Here is a 23,817-nt window from a genome sequence, read left to right as displayed (position 1 = left end):
AACCCTGTGTATGCATTATTTAAATAACTTTTCGTGTATATACCTTAAAGGTACAGAACTACGGTCAGATAAGGAAATTATAGGGGTAATATTATGCTGTGTCAGTAACATGACGCAAGATTATCAGATATGTCTATACATAATAAATGACTGCACTGTGAAAATAGAACAATGTTGGTTTCATTTTCATCTCAGAGAGATTACATGTCGGAAATACACAAAGCTGAAATATTTTCAACACATACTGTAACTTTTTTTAAAAAACCACTAAATGTTCTGTTTTCATTCAAATGATTGTACTGCTAACAAACTTGAAAATTATTTGAAATTGAACATACTTCGGTCCTGAGTTTCTTTATCCAGGCAAAAAAGAAATGTGTTGTATTCTTTATCAGTCCCAAAATAATTCAATCCTTTTCTACTTACAATTTGCTGATAATGCTTTAATATCATGGTCTTTTTTTGTATCCGTCTTGGCTCTTAAAATATTAATGATGGCAGTGTTCCCTTGCAGAGTAGCTGAATAGCAACAGGATTATATTTCACTATAGAAACACATCAGAGGCCTATATTTTCTTCATACGCTGTTGGTCACACAGTTCAGTGTAGCATTCTTTTCTGCTATTTATTCCAATATGAATACAAAAATACTAAAATGGAAGTAATGTATCTCTAAATGCCAGTTTTGTACTTGATTAAGCTTTCTCTATGGGCATGAAAACTGCATTTAATCCTCAGCACAATTACTGTAATTTTTTTTTTTTTTTTAAAGTTAGGCCTACCATTGTTTTTTCTGCTCTTACCAACTTTATTCTGAAGTACCAAACTCCTATGGGGATGGTTGCAGTCCTAGTAAAACTGAATCCTTATTCTGGATGTGATTGTTTTTTTTCTAGATTACTGTCTTTGCAGAAATAAGAGATTCAACGTAAAACACTGAATCTAATTTTATGGTAGCATATACTGTAGCAGCATTTCTATTTACAAACATCATGAACTTGTAAACCACTATTAGATATAAAAAAGGTTTACTGATATAGTCTGAAAACCCTTGACATAATTTCAGGCCAGGTGCTACAAGTTCAAACGAATCCCATCTGAAATGGAAAATATGTACAGGACTAATGACATTGCTTGTATAAACCTTGTCAAATATTTATTTTTCCACTAAAAAAACATTTAATGGTTTCTGCCAGCCAGAGAAGCAGCCTTTCTCTTCTTGTTACAGTTGCTAGAAAAGTCAGCTATTGAATGTTAGCCTTTAAAAAGAAATGATTGTATGGGTTCTCATGGGAGATCAACAGTGACTTGCATTCCTTGTAAGCCACTGAATGCTTAAATTGCATTTGCCTCATTCTACAAAGAAAATGAGGGTTTCCATGGAAACATCACTAGATGTATTCATTACAGCCTTGTTTATCAAGGCCTGTGGCTAGATTTGGGCTTTGGCTCTTTAATTCACTCCAATGTTGACTACAGTTTTCATAATTAAAAAATTAAGTATCTTAAAAACATCTTTAATTTATTGCACAGTATAACGCTGTGAGATTTCTCCCACAAAGGGACCTTTGAGAACCTGCTTGTAGTACTGTAGATCAGAAACAGCCAATGACGGACACACACCATTTTCAGAAATGAGACAGCCTTTTCTGGCACAAGAAAAAAGCCAACCTCAAATAAAAATACAAAGTAAATATAAATTTGCAAACTATTGTAAACAAAATATTTACTCCAATTTTTCTTAAAAAGGAAAAATGTCAGCAAAATAATTAACATTTTATATTTTACATTCCTAAAATGTATTTTTAATTGCTTTCTACTACAGTTTACTGCAGTTTTTATACTGGCAGCGTTTTTCAGTAATTAATCAAATTTTAAACTACCCTTCACTGTAAAATGTAGTATGTTGTCCCCAATGCCTTTATATATAATTGTCCAACCTTGTCATTGTACAGTAGTTAGCACTTATTTTCTTTGTTGTTTACAGTAATCCATCTTCCTTTCAGGGTAACATGTGGACTGTCTGAAGCCTCAGGCTCATTATCCAGCCAGGAAGGACTAACCATACCAATCCTCTGAGCCCCACATCACTCACCCCAGATCACCAGCCCCTCCAGGGCAGTGAAACCATATAGCTTTAACATGCAAACCAGTTTGCAATCTTTAACATGTAGGCCTGTAAAATTCTAATTTTATACACAACGTGTTGCAATAAGGTCTATAAACCTCTGAAAACATTTTAATGTTTTGAATTAAATGTGTTAAAATGTAAACCTACAGCAGAACCTGTCACATCAGATGTAATCAGGGCTCTCAAAATCGCTATCCCGACGTTCCGGGATAACCAAAAAAATCTGTTGGACAACGTGTTTAATTTGGCTGCTTGCACCAGGGGCAATCCGATTTTTTACTCTAACAAGACAACATTCTGTGCTTTAATCAAACAGCAGTTTCTCAATCAAGACTCCGCTCACAGATCATCCCGGTAAAACACGTTTAAAGGGATCAATGTTTTTCATTGGTAATGCTTGATAATTTCCAGGGTGACGTACATGTACACATTGCTTGTGCCCAAATCCTGCGAGGATTGCCCCGTGTAACACCCCTGACAACTCAAGCAATCCTATCTAGTCGGCGCACTGGTGTCACATGACTGTCTGCTCGAAGGGTAAATGGACACTACGACAGCCAATGTATATACTTATATTGAAGGCTATGATTTTTTTAAACGAAGTTACAGACTGGAATTACAAGCTGCAGTACTCTGCTCACCAAGATTCACTGTGTTGTGTTCTTCAATGAATAGGATACAGCCAGAATACTGGGTGCAGCATGCCACAAATTGGGTACTGTACTTGTAATTCTTCTTTTATTCACAATCTCATTGCTATTATTATTATTATTGTTATTAGTGCTAGTAGCGACACATACTGTAATAAAGAAAATCAAAGAATAAAATAGTACTGATATTATCAATAATTTAACTAATGTCTTTATCCAAGGTGACTTCCTTACTCCAGCAGCTTATATTGTTCGTTTTGGATTGTCCTTTTACTGTAGCGAACAAAAGGCTTTGGAACCAAACATAGTTGTTATAGCGAGGGTGTGCTATATTTACTCTTTGACTTATATGCTTAATATACACCACTTGCACATTTTAATTTATAAAGCGTGCACATTTGTTGTTTCATTTTTCTTATTTTTCACCTCCCATAGTGTTCACCACTTAACAGAGGGTATAAAGAAGTTTGGATTAGAATCCAATATCATCCCTTACAAAAAAGTAATACACTGCAAGTATACTTGTGGCAAAATTGTCTAGTTTTAGTATACTATTGGTAACATTATATTATTCTATTTTGACAAGCATACTTGCAATATACAACTTTGTATATTCTTTTTGTAAATAATGCAACGTAGTTCTCACATATTGGACATCTTTTCTTTTGCACACCTGCATTGTCTCTTGCTAGACATGCACCTCCAGAATCTGACAAATACTTTTAGAAAACCAGGAGCAACTTCTGCTGTGGATCAAAAAGCTATAATGCTCTGCGGCTGCCCGCCTATGTGGATAACTATCAAAAAACTAGCAAAAACTAATTAAAACACAAGTCTAGGAAAAACAAATTTAAGTCTGGAAAAAGTATGGAATTTTGATGTTAAAAAAGTGTATGAACCCTGAGATACTGTACCTATATTGAGTACAGTGTACTTTGTACAAATCACAGTCCATAGGTCAATTATAGGCAACCTGACATTTTTTTTGGACGACCAAATGTCTACAACGGACTGCCCGAAGGGCAAGTACCCTTACCAAAATTTTGTGAGCCCTGGAAATGTACAAGAGTAAAAGACAAATAAAGTTTTCAAAATTGAAAAAAAGTTTTTAAAAACAACATAACTAACCTTGTAATTGATTTTATAGGGTCTTACCTTTCTAAACACACATTTGTCCACACCAGATCTAATTTGTTTTCACATTTTTAGCAAGATTTAGTTAATTGTGGCCTAAAAATGTCCTACGTGTGACAACAACATTTTCTTTAAAAAAATGGGAAAGAAAAAAAAAAATGTAACTATCAAATCTATATGTATAACTGTTGTTACCTTGGCCAAAAACCATTTTTCCATTTTTGAAATATATATATATATATATATATATATATATATATATATATATATATATATATATATATATATATATATACACACACATACATATACATATACACACACACACATATATATATGAGACTTGTGGGCTAACGTAATCATTTCTGCCATAGCTGACGCTTGTCAGTTGATTTTCTTAATCAAAAAACTTCCTAACTACAATAAAACTATTTCAATACCTTTGTATTATTATTGTGCACATTTACGGACAAAAGCATTTATTCATGATATTTTTCATACCAATTTTAAACATCACACCATAGGACTCTGATGTCTTAAGTTTGAATGATAAGATAATGACTAGGGCATCTGATTTTCAGGTTTTACCTTTTAACCCGATTTCTCCCCTCACCCGAATGCTTTTTTCTGCATTCAGGTTAAACCCAAAAACTCCCTTAATAGGCACATGCTGTATATGAATAAATGCATGCGCATTTGTCTGTGATAAGCTGATCTACCCATTATAGACACACACACACATATATATTTCAAAATTACAGCAATATAAGGTTTTTGCTTTTTCTGCACATTTTCTTCTTCTTTCTTCCCAGTTATTTGTTTTATGAGTGTGTGTTTAAGCCAAGAGCATTTAGATGTAACAGTCGATCGTTTCTCTTTGTAAAACAGCACGGAGTAAAGTTGTTTAGTTTTCCATTCTGTGTGCAATTATACTTGCAACTCCTTTACAAAATAAAACTCGATTGGAACGGAAAAATGCCTCCATATACAGTATGTGTGTGTGTGAGAGGGAAAGAAAGAGAAGGAGGGGAGAGAGATAGATGTCTTCAAAAGTTTGCATACCCCAATGTGTGGAGATATACATATGTTGGGAATTTAAACTGTTGACGACAACTTTGTTGTCAACACTTTGTGCTTAAGGATTTGTTTATTTCTTTCTAAATAAAACCTGTTATTGTTTCTTGATTATATATTAAAAAATCCACCTGATTTCTTCATTAAATAATTCTACCCGATTTTCAAAAAAACATTCACCCGAATTTGGAAAAACATTTCACCGAAAATCAGACGCCCTAATAATGACTTGTAATGCGACAAATGAGAAAATACAAGATACAAATACAATGGGAAACATTCTGAAACAAAAAAGCAACTAATAAATCACTCAAGGAGTTGTTTCAATGACCTGATGTGATTTTTTTTTTTATGCTAGGTACTTTCTTGACCATGTCAGGTACTTTTTCATCATAGCTAACCCATGATAACTTGATATTACTTCTAGGCTTCTTGCTTATGAAGGTGTACAGATCTTTGAGACTTTGCAGGTCATGGCCCTGCTTGACATAAATGTCTGCCATTCTCTTTACTGCACCCCCTACCCCAACAGGTGCGCCTTCCCCATGAGATTTTTCAGAGAAGTTACAGGTGACTGACTTAATGAGAATGGAAGAGTGCCGAGGAGGTAGCAGTTAGCTTTATTCTTGTACTGATTGACCAGACCATTACTCATCATATGCAGAGTATCGAAGTTTCTCCCATGGCTGTCTCTCGTGTCTTTGAGTACAGGCTCAATGTGAACCCATACAGCTCTCCATGTGATGTGTAGGCTTCTACCGCATGTATAGTGGTTTGCTGTCTGCTGCCCCCAAAATTCAAAGCCTGTATTTTTTTTTAACTCAGCTTACAACCATAATTTTCAGAAAAGTCTACATGGAGAGCTATTTAATTATTTTGCTAAACTCTTTTGCCTGGTTGATCCAGATGTGCTGGTGCTGTGCCAGGTCATCAAGCACACCATTACATTTTTCTACAAGCTCTTGCATGCTTCCTTCCTGTGCCTTTTTTACCCAATTTTTGTATGTGTTCTCACCAACAGTGACATCTTCTTTCACCCACTGATACCAGGTGACTCTTTTTTGGATCACAGTGCCCTAGTTCTATTTCATTGTACAACAAAGTGCTCAGATTCTGTACAAGCACTTCTTATTGTCAGTATTACAGGCAATTGTTGATAAAAATGTGGAGGTACTTGTCGTGTTTAAGACACCTTTCTGGTACAATCTCTGCATGAGCAGACCAAAATTCTCATGGTGTGAACATGCACAAGCGTTACGGTCACAATAGAGGGTTCAATGATGTAAAAAGGGACGGAGCCCGAGAAATTGTCGGCAGGACATGGGCAATGCCTTAATGAACTCTCTGCCGTACTCAGCATGCAAATCAATTAGGGACATTGACAGAACTCTCCTCTGATGACTCTGTTTACCCTTCCTGATTATATCCTTTTTGCCAGGTAGAAGATGGCTGTTTTCGTCTCTAGACAGAAATTCTTTCACAATTACTTTACAGTGTTTCGAATTATTCTTTGCTGACCTTAGTTTGAAATTTTTGCTGACACTTTTCTTTTTTGATTTCCTTCTCCCTCTTCTTAATGCAAAGCCATTTTTTTCATCCCAGCTCTATTCTTTTTTTATTGAATATCATCCTTCAGTTTCTGATTTAATTTATTTTTGCCCTTATATTCTGCCTTAGCTTAAGAGTTTTTATTCTGCTACGGTGTGGCAATGTTGCCCCGCCCATGTATTTCTGTGTTGTATGTTAATGTTGGCGTATAGTCACTGGTACATTGGATGTAATATGGGGTATGCACACCAGTGTTTAAAATGTATATTTGTATTTAGGCATGAGGATTGCACAGCAATTCACATGCAGTTGTACCGAGACTCCATTTGAATGACTGATTAGTAATCGAGTCTCGGTACAGCTGCATAAAAGCAGCATGTTTTCACTCATTCAGGGTTGTGTAGTGTTGTGAGTGGATAACGGGTGTGGAGAGGAGAGTAACATATATAATAATAGCAGCTCACCGTGTTTGTCTGTGTAGTTCAACCACTCAGCTTCACCAAACTTCACCTCTGTTTATTTTGAGTTGGTTCCCGTTTCTGGTCACCCACTGCAGCCGTCTTTGTGACACGTAATGTCATCATGGGATTACCAGCACCTCCTAGACGCAGACCAGAGCAGGAACCTCAGTTTCTTGTTTAAAAAAAAACAAAAAAACTGGCAGAAGACGCCGTCAGGCTGTGGGAGTGGATCCAGGAGAATGCGGGGCTGAAGGCCCAGTCCATGCCCATAGCCATCCGGGTCCTGTCGCTGATGGACAGGGAGCGATGGGAGGCCTGGGAGTGAGAGAAGACACCCAAAACCCTGGAAGAAGGTGTGGAGTTGGTCCTCTGCAACCTGGAGGCAGTGATAAAGGAAACTGCAGCTCAGTTAGCAGGGTCTCCAGAGAAGTCATGGGCCGGTCTGGAGTCCGATTGAGGGAGACTGCCTATTGACTAATGATGGATCGTCGGGGGTGCCTTCCCACCTCCACCAGCAGAGGGAGAATGCCTGCTGTCCCCATCTCCACCAGCAGATGATGAATGCTGTCCCCATCTCCACCAGCAGAGGAAGAATACCAGCTGGTTTCGCCCCCAGAGGGAGAGGGAGAGCCGCACCAGTCCCCTGCAAGTGAGGCAGAGCCGCACCAGTGCCCTGCAAGTGAGGGAGAGCCGCACCAGTCCCCTGTACCAAGAGTAGACTTCACGCCAATCCCACCTCCGTCGGCAGGAGACTACAAGCCGCCCCCACCTCTGTTGCCGGAGACTACACGCCTCTGCCACCTCCACCGCCTGGAGCAGAGCAGCAGGAGCTGCCTCTGCCTCCACCACCTCCACTGCCAGAAGCAGAGCAGCAGGAGCTGCCTCTGCCCCTGCCACCTCCATCGGCAGGAGCAGAGCAGCAATAGCTGCGTCTGCCTCCGCTCACTCGAGGATGCCTGCCTCACTTCACCCAAGGATGCCCGCCTGGCACCACCTGGGGTTGCCTGCTGCTCCGCTTCGCCTGGGGTTGCCTGCTGCTCCGCTTCGCCTGGGGCTCCCTGTTGCTCCGCATCGCCTGGGACTGCCTGTTGGAGACCACCAACCCCAGCAGCCTTTCCGCTGCTGGAACTGCCCCGGCTGAAGGAGTCAGTGTGGGAGCTGTCAGCACGTCTGCTGACAGCCTTGCCATTGGCAGCAATTGCTGCCAGTGATACAGCGGGAGGAGAGACTTGCCCCACTGTCAGCATGTTTGCTGACAGCATGGCCAGTAGCAGCCTGGCTACTGCCAACATTGCCGCCCATGAACCCCTTAAAGTACCTGTTCTTGGCCCAGGACTTTGAGCGAGACTTTGGGGATTTTAAGGGGGGAGGTGGCCATTGAGGCCATGTGTGCTACGCACAAGGGGCGGGGTTGTGTGTTAATGTTGGTGTATAGTCATTGGTACACGGGATGTAATATGGGGTATGCGCACGAGTATTTAAAATGTATATTTGTATTTAGCCACGAGGATTGCACAGCAATTCATGTGCAGTTGTACCGAGACTCCAATTGAATGAATGATTAGCAATCGAGTCTCGGTACAGCTACATAAAAGCAGCATGTTTTCACTCACTCGGGGTTGTGTGTTCGGTGAGTGGAGAACGGGTGTGGAAAGGAGAAAGTAAAAAAAAGTACATAATAATAGCAGATCACCGTGTTTGTCTGTGTAGTTCGTTTTTGTTTGTCTCTTTGTTTTGGCTGCCAGTGCCGTGTCCTGTGTTTTGTTTGTCTTTACAACCTTTTATTTTCTGTTTCATTATTAAATGCTGACTGCAAACAACTGCTCAGCTTCAACAAACTCCACATCTATGTTTATTTTGCGTTGGTTCCTGTTTCTGGTCTGGCGTCACCCACTGCAGCCGTCTTTGTGACATATGGTCATAGTGGAGTGGATGATGCCACTGGCTGTAAAAAAATGACATGTCTTACTTGGTATAGACGATGACTTAAAATATATTTCTGAGGTACTAACTTACTTTGATGCACATGCAGGGTGTCCTCCAAAGGCTTGTTGACTTCCTGATGTCAAAAATGAAGTTTAGTCATCTCCAAAAATGCCTGAATTTCCTTTCAGATTCATCGTCACACCATTAGACATTGTTTTTGACGACAAGCTTGTTTCTTTTTTTTAGATAATACTTTTGTAAATATGAATGCCGTGTCTTACAGTGCACAGAATAGCCTTGTAGAATTAGTTTAGGAGCCTTACCTAGCATTTCTGAAACATAAAAGATTAACTTCTTCAGAGTTTTTATTACTACACACCATTGGGGACACTCACAGTACATTTTGACTGTTTTAAGTGATAAAAGACAAACATGAAATCTTTACTAAAAATGAAAGTGTAAGTTAGTTCATAGTGAGCAGTTTTATGGAATGGATGATTACATTTTTCAACATTTCACTGAGTACCACTTATTTTGAAGCAGGAAGCAGGACAATGGTAGCATCTTGTCTAAGACACAAATATCTTATCTCCTAGGGAGTCGTTTTACTACATTGTAGTTGCTTTATTAATGCTGGGGCATTATAAACTAACAATCTCAGGTACATCAGTGCATTTAAAACATCAAAGTACGGCACAGGAAGTACACTATACAGTGAAAATCTGTGAAAATTGTTGCAAAACAAAGCACTTTAAACAAAACAGCATTCAAAAAACAGTTCTCAGTCTATGCCAAATTAATCTAACAGGTTTTTTTTCCCGTTTTTTACACTGTGTGTGCTGACCTGAGACAGAAACAACAAGAAAGCACAGACACAAATGCAAACTGGTTTTGGAGGTTGGGGAAAAAATCTTGTTTCAGCTTTTTTAACAGTAATTATACTAATCTCTTGTTTTCTTTTATTCAACATGGTTAAATGACAGCATGTAAAACGTGAAACTGAATTCCCAAATGTACTGTCTTTTTATTTTATCTGCAACTGAATCAATTCTGTCCTGCTAAGAGCTGAATTTATCAGCACTGTTCAGTTGGTAGCAGCATGTGTAAATGACACATGCCACAGCTCCATCGCTTAATAGAGGGTATCGTATTTTACAGGATTGGATATGACAGGTTCTTCTATATTGCCTCTGAAATACATTAAATTCAAAACAAATATGAACGTGCAATTACAAAATCTTGCCTCGTTAATAATAAAACAATGTAAGAAAAATCTTAGTTTCAAATACATTTAATAATTAAAAATCTGCTTTAAATTTAACTGAAGGTAAACTACTGTAATCATCGAATTTAGGTAGACATCCACATCCCATACCGTGATCACACATGATGACAATAACAAATATGTGAGGTAAGTTAAAGTAAGTAGAGTCAGACTTTTAAGAGGGTCACTGTCAGGAATGGAAGTCTCTTGTGACTTGCATGTTCCAGAACAAAAACAAACCAATAATCCAAGTGCAATATTATTCACGTAAATATAAAAAAGCAATAAGTGTAACAATAACATAAAGTATTGTATCGGACTGACTTCATAAATAATACAGTATAATGCTGAAATAACTGATTTTCATTTTCAATACACAACCGATTTTCTTTTTAAAAATTAATACTTCTTTCTTCCATGGTGTGTAGCCTATACACTTATTTTCTAATAAGCTGATGATTCTTCCTTTTCTTTTAGTTCTGTATCTCCTAAAAACTTCCTGAAAAAGAAGCTTTCTATAATTGTTTTAAAGCTCTTAATGACTGAATTGAGGAAGTGTAATTTTCTATTGTAGACACAATAGAAGGGCGTGGAATGAAGCTTATGCTACATCTAACATTTGCAAATGCTGTAACATTGATTTAGCATAATAACATGTTTTTTATTCTACATGAACTGAATAGTGTGACTTTCAAGGACCATGCTTTACTAATACCACTATGTAACACAATTTTTGTTCCTGGGTAGTAAGTGTTATTTCCTAATTGCTTATGCCTCAAAAGTATAGAAAATGGCTATTATTCCCCACAAACTTTGCTTTTGTGACCAGGACAGGTAAATTTCAAAATATCACTACTTCCAATGAGAAAACGGGCAAATTTGTGTCTTTTCGTTCACATAAAGTCAGAAAAAAACAACATATGAATCCAAATTAACATGTATTTATACTAAAGTAATACATAAATGATTACAAAAGATTTAGAAGTCAGCAGTTTTTCGAGATTTACGATTATACTGTAAATGAATGAAAAGACACAAATTCGCCCGTTTTCTCATTGGAAATAGTGATATTTTAAAATGTACCTGTCCTGGTCACAAAAGCAAAGTTGGTGGGGAATAATAGCCATTTTCTATACTTTTGAGGCATAAGCAATTAGGAAATAACACTTACTACCCAGGAATAAAAAAAAAAAAGAAAATTGTTACACGGTGTACTCAGCAGAGACTACAAAAAACATCAAAATGTAATTCCAAATTCATATTATTCATGGGCAAAGGTTTTAATGACAGTTGCCACAGTAACAGGCAGATATAGGAACGCCATACTAAGCCCTTGCCCAGGGGATTGCAACAATACTACAGTAATTTTCCACATTGAGAATGGACCACTATTAACAAAGTTAATGCTGTTCAAATATATTAGTTGAAAATAAGTCATTTTAAAAAGCATCTACTTAAGAGGCTGGATTATAAAGTTATTTAAAAAACACAGACAAAGAAAGAGTACAATTACATTCAACCTGGACTACATGCTTTTTACAATATTTTTAACTCCTTAAACTCAAACCATTTTGACGTACTGCAAACATCTGCCTGAAACAGTATCGACATTAGTTTCTTCAGTAGCCTAAATAAGTAAATTTAACATAGATATTTTGACACTTGCAATAACTACAGACTACTACAGAATGCCCTTAGCAAGTTTCATCACAACTGAGTAAGTGATTCTCTAGTTATAGGCCTATTTTTCTACAGAGTTAACTTTTGGCTGCAGCAGCAGCCCAAAAATATTTGATACACATTCAGAAGCTTTATGCTGGATACTTCGCAATGCATACCATATTCAATTTTTGCTCCACCTACGTAATGATTTTCTTTTGATCTCTCCTCCCTCAGATCCACCTGCAGAAGCGTTCACCAATCTCAAAAGTTTATTTTCACAAGTTGGCATCCCGCTTTCAGAGAAAAAAACAATCAGCCCCATTCATTCACTGGAATTTCTAGGAATCATACTGGACACAAAAAATTTGAAGCCAGCCTTCCCTATCTAAACTCGATCATATTCGTTCCCTTATTCTGAACTTTGAGATCAGTAAAACTATCAGGAAACACACACTACTCTCTTTGCTGGGTCATTTCAACTTTGCAATTTGCATTATTACCCAGGGATGGACATTTATATGACGATTACTCCCTCTTTCATCAACAGCAAAAAACTTAAAAAAAACTTCACTAATATTTCATCAGAAGCTAGAAAAGACGAAAATGTGGTCTGCTCTAATACAACATTGGAATGGACTATCTATGTTCTATGATGATTTCATTTCAGCACAACACCACCTGGCCTTATTTACGGAAGCTTAATTTAAGGGATTTTTAAATAATAAATGTTTTTTTAAATAATAAATAGTCTTCTAGTGCATGGCCGCTAGAAATCGAAAACCTCTCTCTCCCCAATTTAGTCGTAACTCATATCCAATTGTTTTTAGGCTCAGCTAACCGCTATCATACCTGCGTGTGCCGTCAGCCGACCACTTCTTTACACACTGCAGACTAACCATGCAGCCACCTCAGAGCTACAGCGTCGGAGGACAACGCAGCCCTGGGCAGCTTACAGGCAAGCCTGAAGGAGCCCAGCCAGACCACAGGGGTCACTGGTGCGCGGTGAGCTGAAGACACCCTGGCCGACTTAGTCCTCCCTCCCCCCGGGCGACGTGCGGCCAATTGAGTGCCACCCCCTAGGAACTTCCGGTCAAGGTCGGCAATGACAATGCCTGAATTTGAACTTGCGATCTCCAGGCTATAGGGCACATCCGTGCAGAGCGCTTGTACTGGATCCGCCACTCGGGAGCCTGTCTCAAATAATTTTCTAATCCAACAGCGCCATCTACCGGGCATTAATGATAATAATGCAGCTGATTCCCTTTCTCGTTTACAGATTTCCAGTCTGGTTCCTACAGCCCTGCCAATTCCAGCAGTAACACCCCAGTTCAACCAGCTAATTTTTAACTAAGCCAAATTATCAACTGAACAAACATACAGGGATGCAGCCTTGCCCCTTCCAACAGGTCCTCTTATTCCATTGGCTTAACTACTTATTTGACTATCTGCTCCCAAAGCAGGATTAAACCACCATATTCAACTAGGAATGGCTTCAATTCAAAACAGCTTCAATTCAGACCCCTTTCATCAATTCAGCTGCAGTGTTATATTTAGCACTGGCTCATATCTCATCCGTCCACATTGGTTTCTGGACTAGGACTTCCCTGCAATTCTACACTCCTCATTTACTAAGAATCAGGGCAGCCACATCACAAGCAAGTGCAAAGATTAACAAGCATTTAATTAAAAATATGAGATGCTGGACCTCTTCAGTAGTTGAATCATACATACATTAATCTACTGTTAGCATGTCTGGAGTGGGGACGACCGTTTCGTCTTGGCTACCAAAGGTTTTCCCCCTAAAAAGAACGTTTTTTTTTTTCTTTCACTGAGTGGAGGGTCTTCACATAGTCAGTAGCGAGCCAGTTACTAACCTTCTTCTGTAATTATTATTATTATTTTTTTTTTAAATACATTGGCGGTTCTTTTGTTTGTCTGCACTTGTAGGGATCGTTAGCGGGGAGCCAGCGGTCCATCCTTTTGGGGGGTTAGTGATTCGCGCTTCCTGACCTTTGTGCAAGCAACGCTTCCTTTACCTACACAAGGAAGGTTCTCTCAGCGAGTCAGAGGGGACCCCCAGCCAAACCCAACCTTTTAGCATCTCATGCGCTATCACTCCCTTCACAACCTGAGGATCTAAGCTTATTCTACTATTTCTACTTATTTATTAACTAACCTCGCAGAAAGATTTCTTCCTTCAGGTTCTCTGGGGGTGAGTGCTCTCCCCAGCTTTGGAAGTCTACAATTCACCTCATCGAGGGCAGTTCTCAATGAGTCAGAGTTCAACTTACTTTCTTCCTTTCAGGTCCTCAAACCCCTGTGTGTCTTCAGGACCCCGATAACAGAGGGGCCCTCTCTTATATGTTTTCAGGACCCCGATAACGAAGGGGATATCTCTTATAAGTTTTCAAAGTCCCGATAACGGATAGGCTTTTCTATGTATGTCTTCAGGGCGCTCTCGCTCATATGTTTTCAGGGCCCTGATAATGGAGGGGCCCTCTTTGTTATATATCTTCAATCTTTACTAACTCTAGGTCCGACATCTCTATAGGAGCCTGGCTCCTGCCCCGTGAACTGTGTGCTAAGAAACTGACACTGACAGCACCAGATGGGATGACAAATCTCTCAGCTGTGTCACCTTGCCGACCACAAAGCTCCGCCTGAAATTGACACAGATGACACAAATAAAATGTCTATTACAAAAAAGCTGGCTGGTTTGTGGAGTTGGTGGTTACAGCCTGTGAGTGATCAAATAACTATGAATTACTACCTACAATAATTAACGCACTCACATACACATACACTTTTTAATTAGCAGTGGGAGAAAAACGCTTCACCAAGTACAGTAGAATCTGCCAGAACTGACGGACGTTGAATCTACTGGGTTGGACATTAATGAGAGCATTTAACAAATGTAAAAATGGATTTGGATATGTGAAGGCTCGCCTTCCGGTTTGTCAGAGCTGCCAGTGAATAACAGCAATAAGAGTTCTGATTGTGAAGCATCCACACTACAATTTGACAGAACAGGTGATTTATTTGCACTATGCGGGACCCATTGGTGCTTGAGCCCTGGAGCACTCACGGACTCACCGCCTATGCACCTATTACCCGTGATTAAAGCCCGATTTTCAAACAAACTGATTATAGCTCACCAATACTGTATTGGTATAAGAAAAGTGTGTTTAAAAATATAATTTCAGCTTCCAATCACATACTGAAGATAATGTAAACAACACCAAGCTAAAGCGAGTCCCAAACTTGAAACGTGTTGTTTATAGGTAAGAACTTTATTATGAATATATTGTGTTATTATGCTTTAAGCAACATATTATAGTAATGTTCATTATGGTAATTGTTTATTTATATTTTTAAAAGATTTACTAAAATGTGGACTATTTTTTTACCTTGTTAGTACAACCAGCCCCCTTTGCTAATGACATCCTCAAGTCTTTTTTTTTTTTCTTTTTGGTGGGGGTCTCCACATTTTTGTAAAATAACTTTACACTTACTTCAAAGATGCAACATGTTTCAGAAAATTCAAACGCCCAATAAGCTTCACATCTCGCGTAGAGGGAGAACTCAAATGTAAAATGTCATTAAGTGAGGTTGGCATTGTAGGGGAGATGAAGGGAGGTTTCAGTTCTGAGTGACTGTTTTGTAAACATTATGAATGCTTATTCACCACTGCTACACCCCGTTAGAAAAATGACATTTCTGCATTTTTTTTAACGCAAGCCTGTGAAGAGAGTATATGTGTACATTTGTTTTAATTACTCGCCCAGAGTTCTACTGAGACACAGACATCAACTCGTCCTCATCAGATTTAATTCACCTCGGGCGAGTGGGAGTTTCTAACCCTGGGTCACAGGGAATCTTTTGTGTATCTTGAAGAATTTAGTGAACCCATCAAGCTACAAGGCTAGATCTGCCCCTGTTAATCAGTAATTTATTAATTGTGTTCACTGTTAAATAAAACCAAAATTGTACATGTTATATTCAACTTTTTTGTGTGTGTTTTGTGCGACAGGTAGGGGGCAAGTAGATTTTTATGAAGGACAAGTACATTTTTCTAGCATTTTGTTCCTTGGACAAGTTATTTTCAAAAATTGCACACCCCTGATAACACTATATTTTTCAGAACCCCGTTACTTACTCTTTAATGTACTGCAATTTACAGCCTGTGAGTCTGACTAAGTTTGTCGGTGTGATATGCTCTGTAGTTCTGCAATAGACTGTAATTGCTTTGTACTGAACTCGGTGCTTCAATTCCTTGTGTTCTTGTCTGTATGTTGTTCTTGATTTTTATTAAACATTTCAGAACTATTTACAACATACTGTAATTGAATAGCAATAGTGCCCTCTCGTTGAAAGCTCTACTGGCAAACTGTCAATATTAAATCCCTAGTCTGTTATTACATCTGGTATGGTATTGGTTTGGTTGAGATTTTTTTTAACCTAGCTATTTTTTCTATATTTAATACTACAACAAGCAAAATTATAAATAAAAATAATCTCAGATCTGTATTTGCCAAGCCGAAGCAGCACATGAAGTTGGTGAAAAGTCATTGCAACTTAAATGCTACAGCCTGTATCAGTTTGTGAATATTTATAAATGGCAACAGTATAAAGACTGCCAAACCAGTAATTCTCTAGGCATCTATACTGTTCACATTCATTTATATACTGTAGTGCGTAGGAGTTAAACCCAAACACATTTTCTTCAGAATCATAAAATTACATTACATACATACATCAAGATTGATAATTTGATAAAGTGAATTTAATTTCAAAATATACTGTGCTCACTTTATGAGGGACACATCATATGCAGGGCAACCTGCTTCAGAACACTCCTGTAGAACCTACAGTAGTTCAAATCTAAATGTTCTTAGCAATTCGCTCAGCAGTAGCATAGCCTGCCAACATTTCTTTGCAAAGTAATCTAAAGAGATTTTATAGCAAGACAAAACTAAAAATTCAGACCCAATGAACTCTAATGACCCAGAAACAGACAGTGACAGGCAATGATGGTGGGAAAACTTGTAGCTATTTTAGTCCCACTCTCTTTTAAGAAAGGGTCACAAGATTGGAAAGGTCCACCTTGGCTCTTCAAGCTGCTCTTTGCTTCATAACAAACAACAACTGTTATCTACCAGAAAAAGTAATGCTAATCAGCCTGCAGAAAACAATGACCTCAAAGACAACTTTTGGTCAGCAACAGAGGATCATTAGTAATTCTATGTTTCCGACCCTATATGGAACCATTCACTTTCTTGTCAAGAAGACTGATTGATCGTCACGTTGTGAACTATAAAGAACCACTCTAGTGCTTGCAGGACCAATGAGCAAAGCGGCCAACTTATAATAAAACAATTTTGTGTCTCTTAGAACTTTTAAGCATTATTATTTTGTCAGTTTATCAATTGTTGTCCTGTATAAATATTTACCAGGTCACACATTAGGGATAACAGCTAAAACATGTTTACACTATAATTAGAAATTGGTCATCAAGAAAATATAATGAAATAAAGTATTTCTTCTATGGTAAACATGGCTGCATGGATTTTTTTTCTGAAAGTCAACTACTAGAGGAAGGATTTAATGTTATATTGACTGTGCTAATATGAAACTGCTTTGTTCTCCTGTAATGGTTTAGTACAGGCAAATTATCTTGTGGCTTTCTGATCCCTGAGTATTTGTCACACTGTATTCCTTTACCCTACAATAGTTTCAAGACTATGATATAGAACCCTGTGGTTGAAATTATTTTTCCAAGATTGTTAAAAAAATATATACAATATACAGTGATAAGAAAGGTTTTATTTAAAACAATGTGGAGTAAACTTTAAAACCACCTCGGCAACACTTGGAAGTCTCAGTTTTGTCCTCAGTCTTGCACAGTGAAAAAAGGCAACATGATAAACAGTAGCATAAGGACTGCCAACCTTTCACGGAGCAAACATGAATGGTACCGCCTGATGGCCAGATGTTCAGACAACTTGATCAGGACCCCAGGGAATATTAAAGTCATAGTGGCACACTTTTACAGCATATCATTCAATTTATCCCTGTCCTATGCAGTGCAATATAACTAGCAGAATTTAATCTAGTATAAAGCTTCTCAGGCTCTAACTCAGCATACTGAACCTTTTAGATTAAAAGAAATGCTTATCTTGCTCTAATAAATTGAAAATGATGAACTTGAATTACAACAACATTCTAATTAAATGGTTCAAGATTCACTTTTTATAAAACTGTAATTATAAAGTTTAACAAACATGCTGATGTATTAAGCCACAGTGTTGTGCTCTACAACACATCCTACAATGTACCCTTGTCCCAAGCAGTGGAAAACAGTGTTTTGCTACCAACAGATATTATCTGCTAGTCAAAGATTGACTGTGTATTTTTATTTAGAAATACTTGGTAATCAATTTAATAAACTCGACATTAAAGCAAGACAAGCACTACATGCAAAGACTTTCCTTCCACTCAATTTCTAAAATAAACCATGATCAAACACATAGAGTGAACTAGCCTATATAACAGTCTGAGAATTCTGCACACAGATTTTTCCACAACTTTAAATTTGGATGGAGTTATTGTTTCCACATCACATAAGCCACAAACAGCTGTGTGTGTGTGTGTGTGTGTGTGTGTGTGTGTGTGTGTGTGTGTGTGTGTGTGTGTGTGTGTGTGTGTGTGTGTGTGTGTGTGGTGTAGGGACAAAAAAGTAATTTCTGTTCTCTACAGGAACAGAAAAAGATCACTGTGGGGCTGATGCTAAAGTTCAAACACACAGATCTGAATTAAATAATGAGACTTCTGTAAAATAAGTTAAGGTAATAAAAAGTATCACTGAAGCCACTGAAAATGTTAAATACATTGCTCCTTTGTTATTTTGCTATCTGACTTACACATCAAAACATTTTAAAATATTGAAAACAGTACATTTGTGAACCCTTTAACAGTATAGTACTCTTAATGCCAACATGACTGGGAGCAATGTATATATTTTAAACCAAAAAATTACAATTACAGTACCAACAATTGATTAAAGACCTTGCCACATTCTACATTGTTACAGTACACTTGCACTTGGCAGTGTAATAGTTATCTTAATGGGACTTACCTGGTAATATGATTTGATCTGCCGTACCAAAATGGATAGATTTTGTATCCTGAGTGTCACATCATTGTTCACCTTCTTGTTTGTTCTTTGGACAGTTGCTTTAGGATTACTGCAAACAAAGTAAATATGTATTATTAAGATATCACCTTTAAACTTTAGTGTTACAGTTTTATCATACACGGTGGTGGCGTGAGACCCATGTATAAGATTGCCTGTGTATAATAAGCTTGATGATAAAACTGCTATCCTCAATTTTTAAAAACAAACACTACCACCAAGATGTGAACAATACAAAACCCTGTCAATACCAAAAGAAAAAACAATGGTGCAGATTTCAAGTTGTATCTGCTACAGACAGGGAGAAATTTTTGGAAGGACAGAATTAAGCAAACACTGTAGCAAATTTGTAGAAAAACATATACATAGTAAGAAATACAAAAGTAGTATACTTAGTAAGAAATGACAGTACCTCAGCCACATGCCATCTATTGGATATAAGCAATGCTAGTTCTACAATTTGTGTTATGTCATCATGTATTACAACAAACAGTAGGCTATACACCAAAACTGAACATATACAGCTACTGTAGCACTCTTATAATATTATGTTATGACTGTTTATACTAATCAGTTTTGTGTGTTGGGTTATAAGGTACAGTACAATGGAAGAATTAATCATTTAAAAAGCAGACATTTCCGTATAGAATTCTGTACTACTTTATTATTGTAACAGTTCTAATACAACTGACCTAAAAATGCAATCAGATACTATTACTTAAAATAAAAATAAAAAAACAGATTAGAAAATAGTGGACCTTTACTGGACCGATGACTATTTTTACTAATCTCTGACCTAATTATACACTGGAACAAATCTGATGGGCAAATGTTACTGTTTCATTCCTGAATACGATTATAAGATTTAAAAATAGCTTGGTTTGCTAAATAAAGCAGCAACATTCTGTAGTTCTCGTGATCATAAAGAATATCTGGCTTGCATGACCACAAATTTTCAGCTGATCTTGCAAAATGATTCAATAAAATCCAAGGAGAATACAGTATACTGTAAAGTACCTACAAAATACATAGGCTATATTTTAATAACTATGTGCCTTCTGACTCCATGTTCTACTAGCCTGTTCCTAGTCCCACCCAAAACGTCTCTAGTGTTGCAAATCATGAACAAGGTTCATTTTACTACAATGTGAATAGACAGTCGTCTTCATGGCAAATTACTGATCTTATTGGCTGCTCACAGTGTGAGATCTTCTAACCCACTTAATAGTAAGCCTTTAATGCAACATGTTATTTAAAAAAAAGATCTTCAGATCCTAAAAAAACAGCACATAAGGTCTGTAAGCTTCTGACAAAATGAAAATCAACTTTTAACAACAAATGCTATCTGCTTTAAAACCCAATATGATGCTAGGGGCTCACTCAGTCATTATTCTGAAGCTATCAGCGTGAGCTTTAAGCTCCACACAACTGAATAGAGCCCTTTGTAAGGTGGAAAATTAAAATGCTTCAGGGACAAATAGCCCAGCAAAATAGGCTGAATTTGTAGAGAAGTCAATAGGCAGCACAGCAGTAAATAACAGCCTAAAGCATTTTTACATTTATGAGTAACCTAATTATGACAAGTTACATCAATTTCAGTTGAACTAAAAAAAAAAGCAGGCTGTATGTGTGAATGCAAGTATGGTGCAATAGAAATGCATTACCAAGGGTTGGTATGAACCAAGAAAATACATCTGTCCAATTATCAAATGGCAATTTCTCAAGTTTATCAAATGGCAGTTTCTCAACTGTAAAGAAAATATATGGATTCTGATACAGTATTTATACTGTTGGAAGCAAAGTTCTGGTTAAAACTGGTCAAATGCCAAAATTTTCTAAACGGCGAGGCTGCTCCCAATGAAGACAAAGTACATGGTGAATGATCCTCTACACATGACTCCAACCCTTCAAGTTTGACTTACCTTTCAACCCTTTGCCTCTGGAATTAATTTATTCTAAATTGCTATGTTCTGGACAGATGAAATAGCGATAATAGTAGCATTTATTTAGTTTTTAGAACCCAGCAACTAATAGTAAGTTCTACAGCAGGTTAAAAAAGAGACATATTCTTAGATGCTGGCTGATTAAAAGAATGATGCTTGTGGGGGAGTAAGAGTTTAGCTCACTGTAAAATTACTGTAGAAAAGTGGAACTTTTGACTATTAAACTTTGTGACACAGGATTTTTTTTTTTTTTAACGTAAATTGAAAAGAAAACAACAGAAAACAACACAATATGGCAAACGCTTAATATAGCCTAAACAACGTGTTGCTTCCTTATTTTAAACTACAGTAAAGACTCGAGTACTATACTGCAGCCCACATACCTCATGGGGAAAAATAAGTGGGTGCTCAGAACCCATATATATCTGTTCCAATGGCATTGCTGTTGTAAAAATGGGTAGTAGCATTAAGAGAGTTAACTTTTAATGGAAGGGTGGGCAGTTTATGTTATTGAAATGCATACAAGCAGCGACTTGGAAAACTCAGTATGTTCCTAATATTACACAACTCTATTTAGGGCCGGCAAACACAGCGTGTGCGACTTTGGCTCCTATGTGAGTGCACCTCACGAATGCAGCCATTTTTTAATTGCTGTAAGATTATCAGAGTTATCATGAATCAAAATATATAACTATATATTCATATACAATTATATCAACTACAAGAGCGTATCAAAATATTTCAGTACATTTGAGCTGATTTTGTTTTACTAAGGTCTAAAATCGCAACACAACAAAACGTGCCATATTAAAAAATATCATAATTTCTTAAAATATAAAACCAACCCCACAAAATAAAATTTTATTTTAACATTAGTCTTGATTACAAACTGCACACAAACATCCGTAAAAACGTAGTCGATTTTATTATATAATAGATGATTTTTGTAAGACAATCGTACAGTGCCATTTAGACTTAGCCGCTGTGCCATATTCCACTGCACCAGCGGAAGGCAGCAGCAGGGCTGGTAGGTGACATGATCACATACAAAGACATATGCCTGATATACGCTGCTTGCAAAGGAGCCGGCTCTTTTGAACAGCGGTATCGGCACTATGCTTCAGCGCAAGATGTCCTGGGTTCATGCCCGCCCTCTGCCTGTGTGTGGATTGCCTCACCCTATGCGATGAGCCTGCCTGTGGGAACCGAGATCGCTACATTGGCTTTAGAAGTGGGATGCAGGTACCCCGGCACGCACTCCTCTGACTGTAGCCTGGAGCAAGTCCGGGGTGGACTTGAGGCTGGCAGGGGAGAGTGTACCGTGCATGGGGGAAGGCAGCAGCAGGGCTGGTAGGTGACGTAATCACATAGGAAGACATAAGACTGATATACGTTCCTTACAAAGGAGCCGGCTCTTTTGCACAGCGGTAAGGGCGATATGCTTCAGTGCGAGAGGTCCTGGGTTCGTGCCCATCCTCCTTCTGTGTGTGGATTGTCTCGCCCTGTGTGATGCGCCTGCCTGTGGGAACAGACATCGCTACAATACATTTTGAATTATTAACCAATCTTTTGTGGCCTTGGAGATAGAGGAGTTGGATTAAGTGAAGCGCAGATGATTTCACTGGCGCCTGGCGGTTTTTATTCAGTCTTTGCTAGGTTGATAAATCACAACGCTTTAAAAATTACTCATTTACATATTTGCTGGGCGGACTTTGTGCACAGCTGACGCGTCTCTTTGGCTGCATCAGTGCCACACCTACGCGATGACAACACCCCACCTGTCAGACAGGGAGGTGTCTGGTTTTTAGGAGGTCTACTTCTTTGCATGAAACTTAGATCCTCCCATTTTAAACTGCCAATCACTTCAGAGTAAAGTTTAAAAAAAAAAAAAACGTGTAAGTGATTTAATAAAAATAAATCATCTTTAATTCATCTTTATTATGAAAGCTTAGGACTAACACTTGCTTAAAAAAAAAAAAATAAAAGGTTGGCGGCCTGTCAAACAAGAAGCTAATTCTGGTGCATTAAAAAGCCTTTTTAAATGATTAAAAAACATGTTTTCATTTTAGAATGTTTAAGTTAAATGAAAACAGTTTGCAAAAGCCAGTTCATTGTTTATTTTATTAAAATCTAAAATTACGATTGACTTCTCTACTCTATATATAAAGAGACACACACACAGTTCGATTCTCTTAATGGCAGATTCGCCACACAAGTAAAGAAAACAAATGCTTCCACATAACGTTAGCAATTTGTTTTCGTTATATTAATACATTTGGTGGTAAACATTCTCGAATTAACATAAATGTTAAGAAAAAAATATATATATAATTTTATATGAAAACGACATAATGTATTAATATACAAATTACAATAAGTGTATTTTTATACTCACGTTTCTTCTGGGCACCCACCAGAAATGCAAAAACTCGGGGCATATAGCTACTGTCTAGTTTCTTTTTTTTCTAAACTCTGATTTAAGATTGCCGATAGTCATGCAGCTCAAGTACAAATTTGATAAATTACAATAATTTTAAATATTTTATTTATTTGTCCGATAATCACGATCATGGTGATATTTATACAGATGCTAACCCATAGCTGAAAATGTCATTATCGTCCAACCCTCTCTACTGTACAAAAAAAAATTGCTGTGGTACAGAGGTGTGTTATTCAGGCAGTTCTGAGGGAACTCTTTATAATACTGGACATAGCATCCACGCATTTCCGAAACATCACTCAATAAGGCATCTGTCGGTCAAGTTTGTACAAATAAAGAGAAAAGGCTTCAATGAAGCTACTAGTTCTTCACTTATTTCTTTGTGGAGAGCA

The 23,817-nt window shown here is 37.6% G+C and overlaps 1 protein-coding gene across 4 annotated transcripts in view; it reads right to left on the bottom strand.

Moving 5' to 3' along the window:
• LOC121317281 (girdin-like) overlaps nucleotides 1-23,817 on the bottom strand; it is a 71,823-nt gene that overhangs the window by 44,031 nt on the left and 3,975 nt on the right. For all 4 annotated transcript variants that reach the window (XM_041253043.1, XM_041253040.1, XM_041253041.1 and 1 more), the window contains exon 3: nucleotides 18,986-19,094. In XM_041253043.1, the coding sequence (XP_041108977.1) occupies nucleotides 18,986-19,094 (109 nt within the window). The remainder of the gene's footprint in view (nucleotides 1-18,985; nucleotides 19,095-23,817) is intronic.

The sequence above is a fragment of the Polyodon spathula genome, chromosome 6, assembly GCF_017654505.1.
Source record: "Polyodon spathula isolate WHYD16114869_AA chromosome 6, ASM1765450v1, whole genome shotgun sequence".
Taxonomy (NCBI): Eukaryota; Metazoa; Chordata; class Actinopteri; order Acipenseriformes; family Polyodontidae; genus Polyodon; species Polyodon spathula.
Note: the sequence above shows the minus strand (reverse complement) of the source record. Positions and strands in the feature narration are given on the sequence as shown.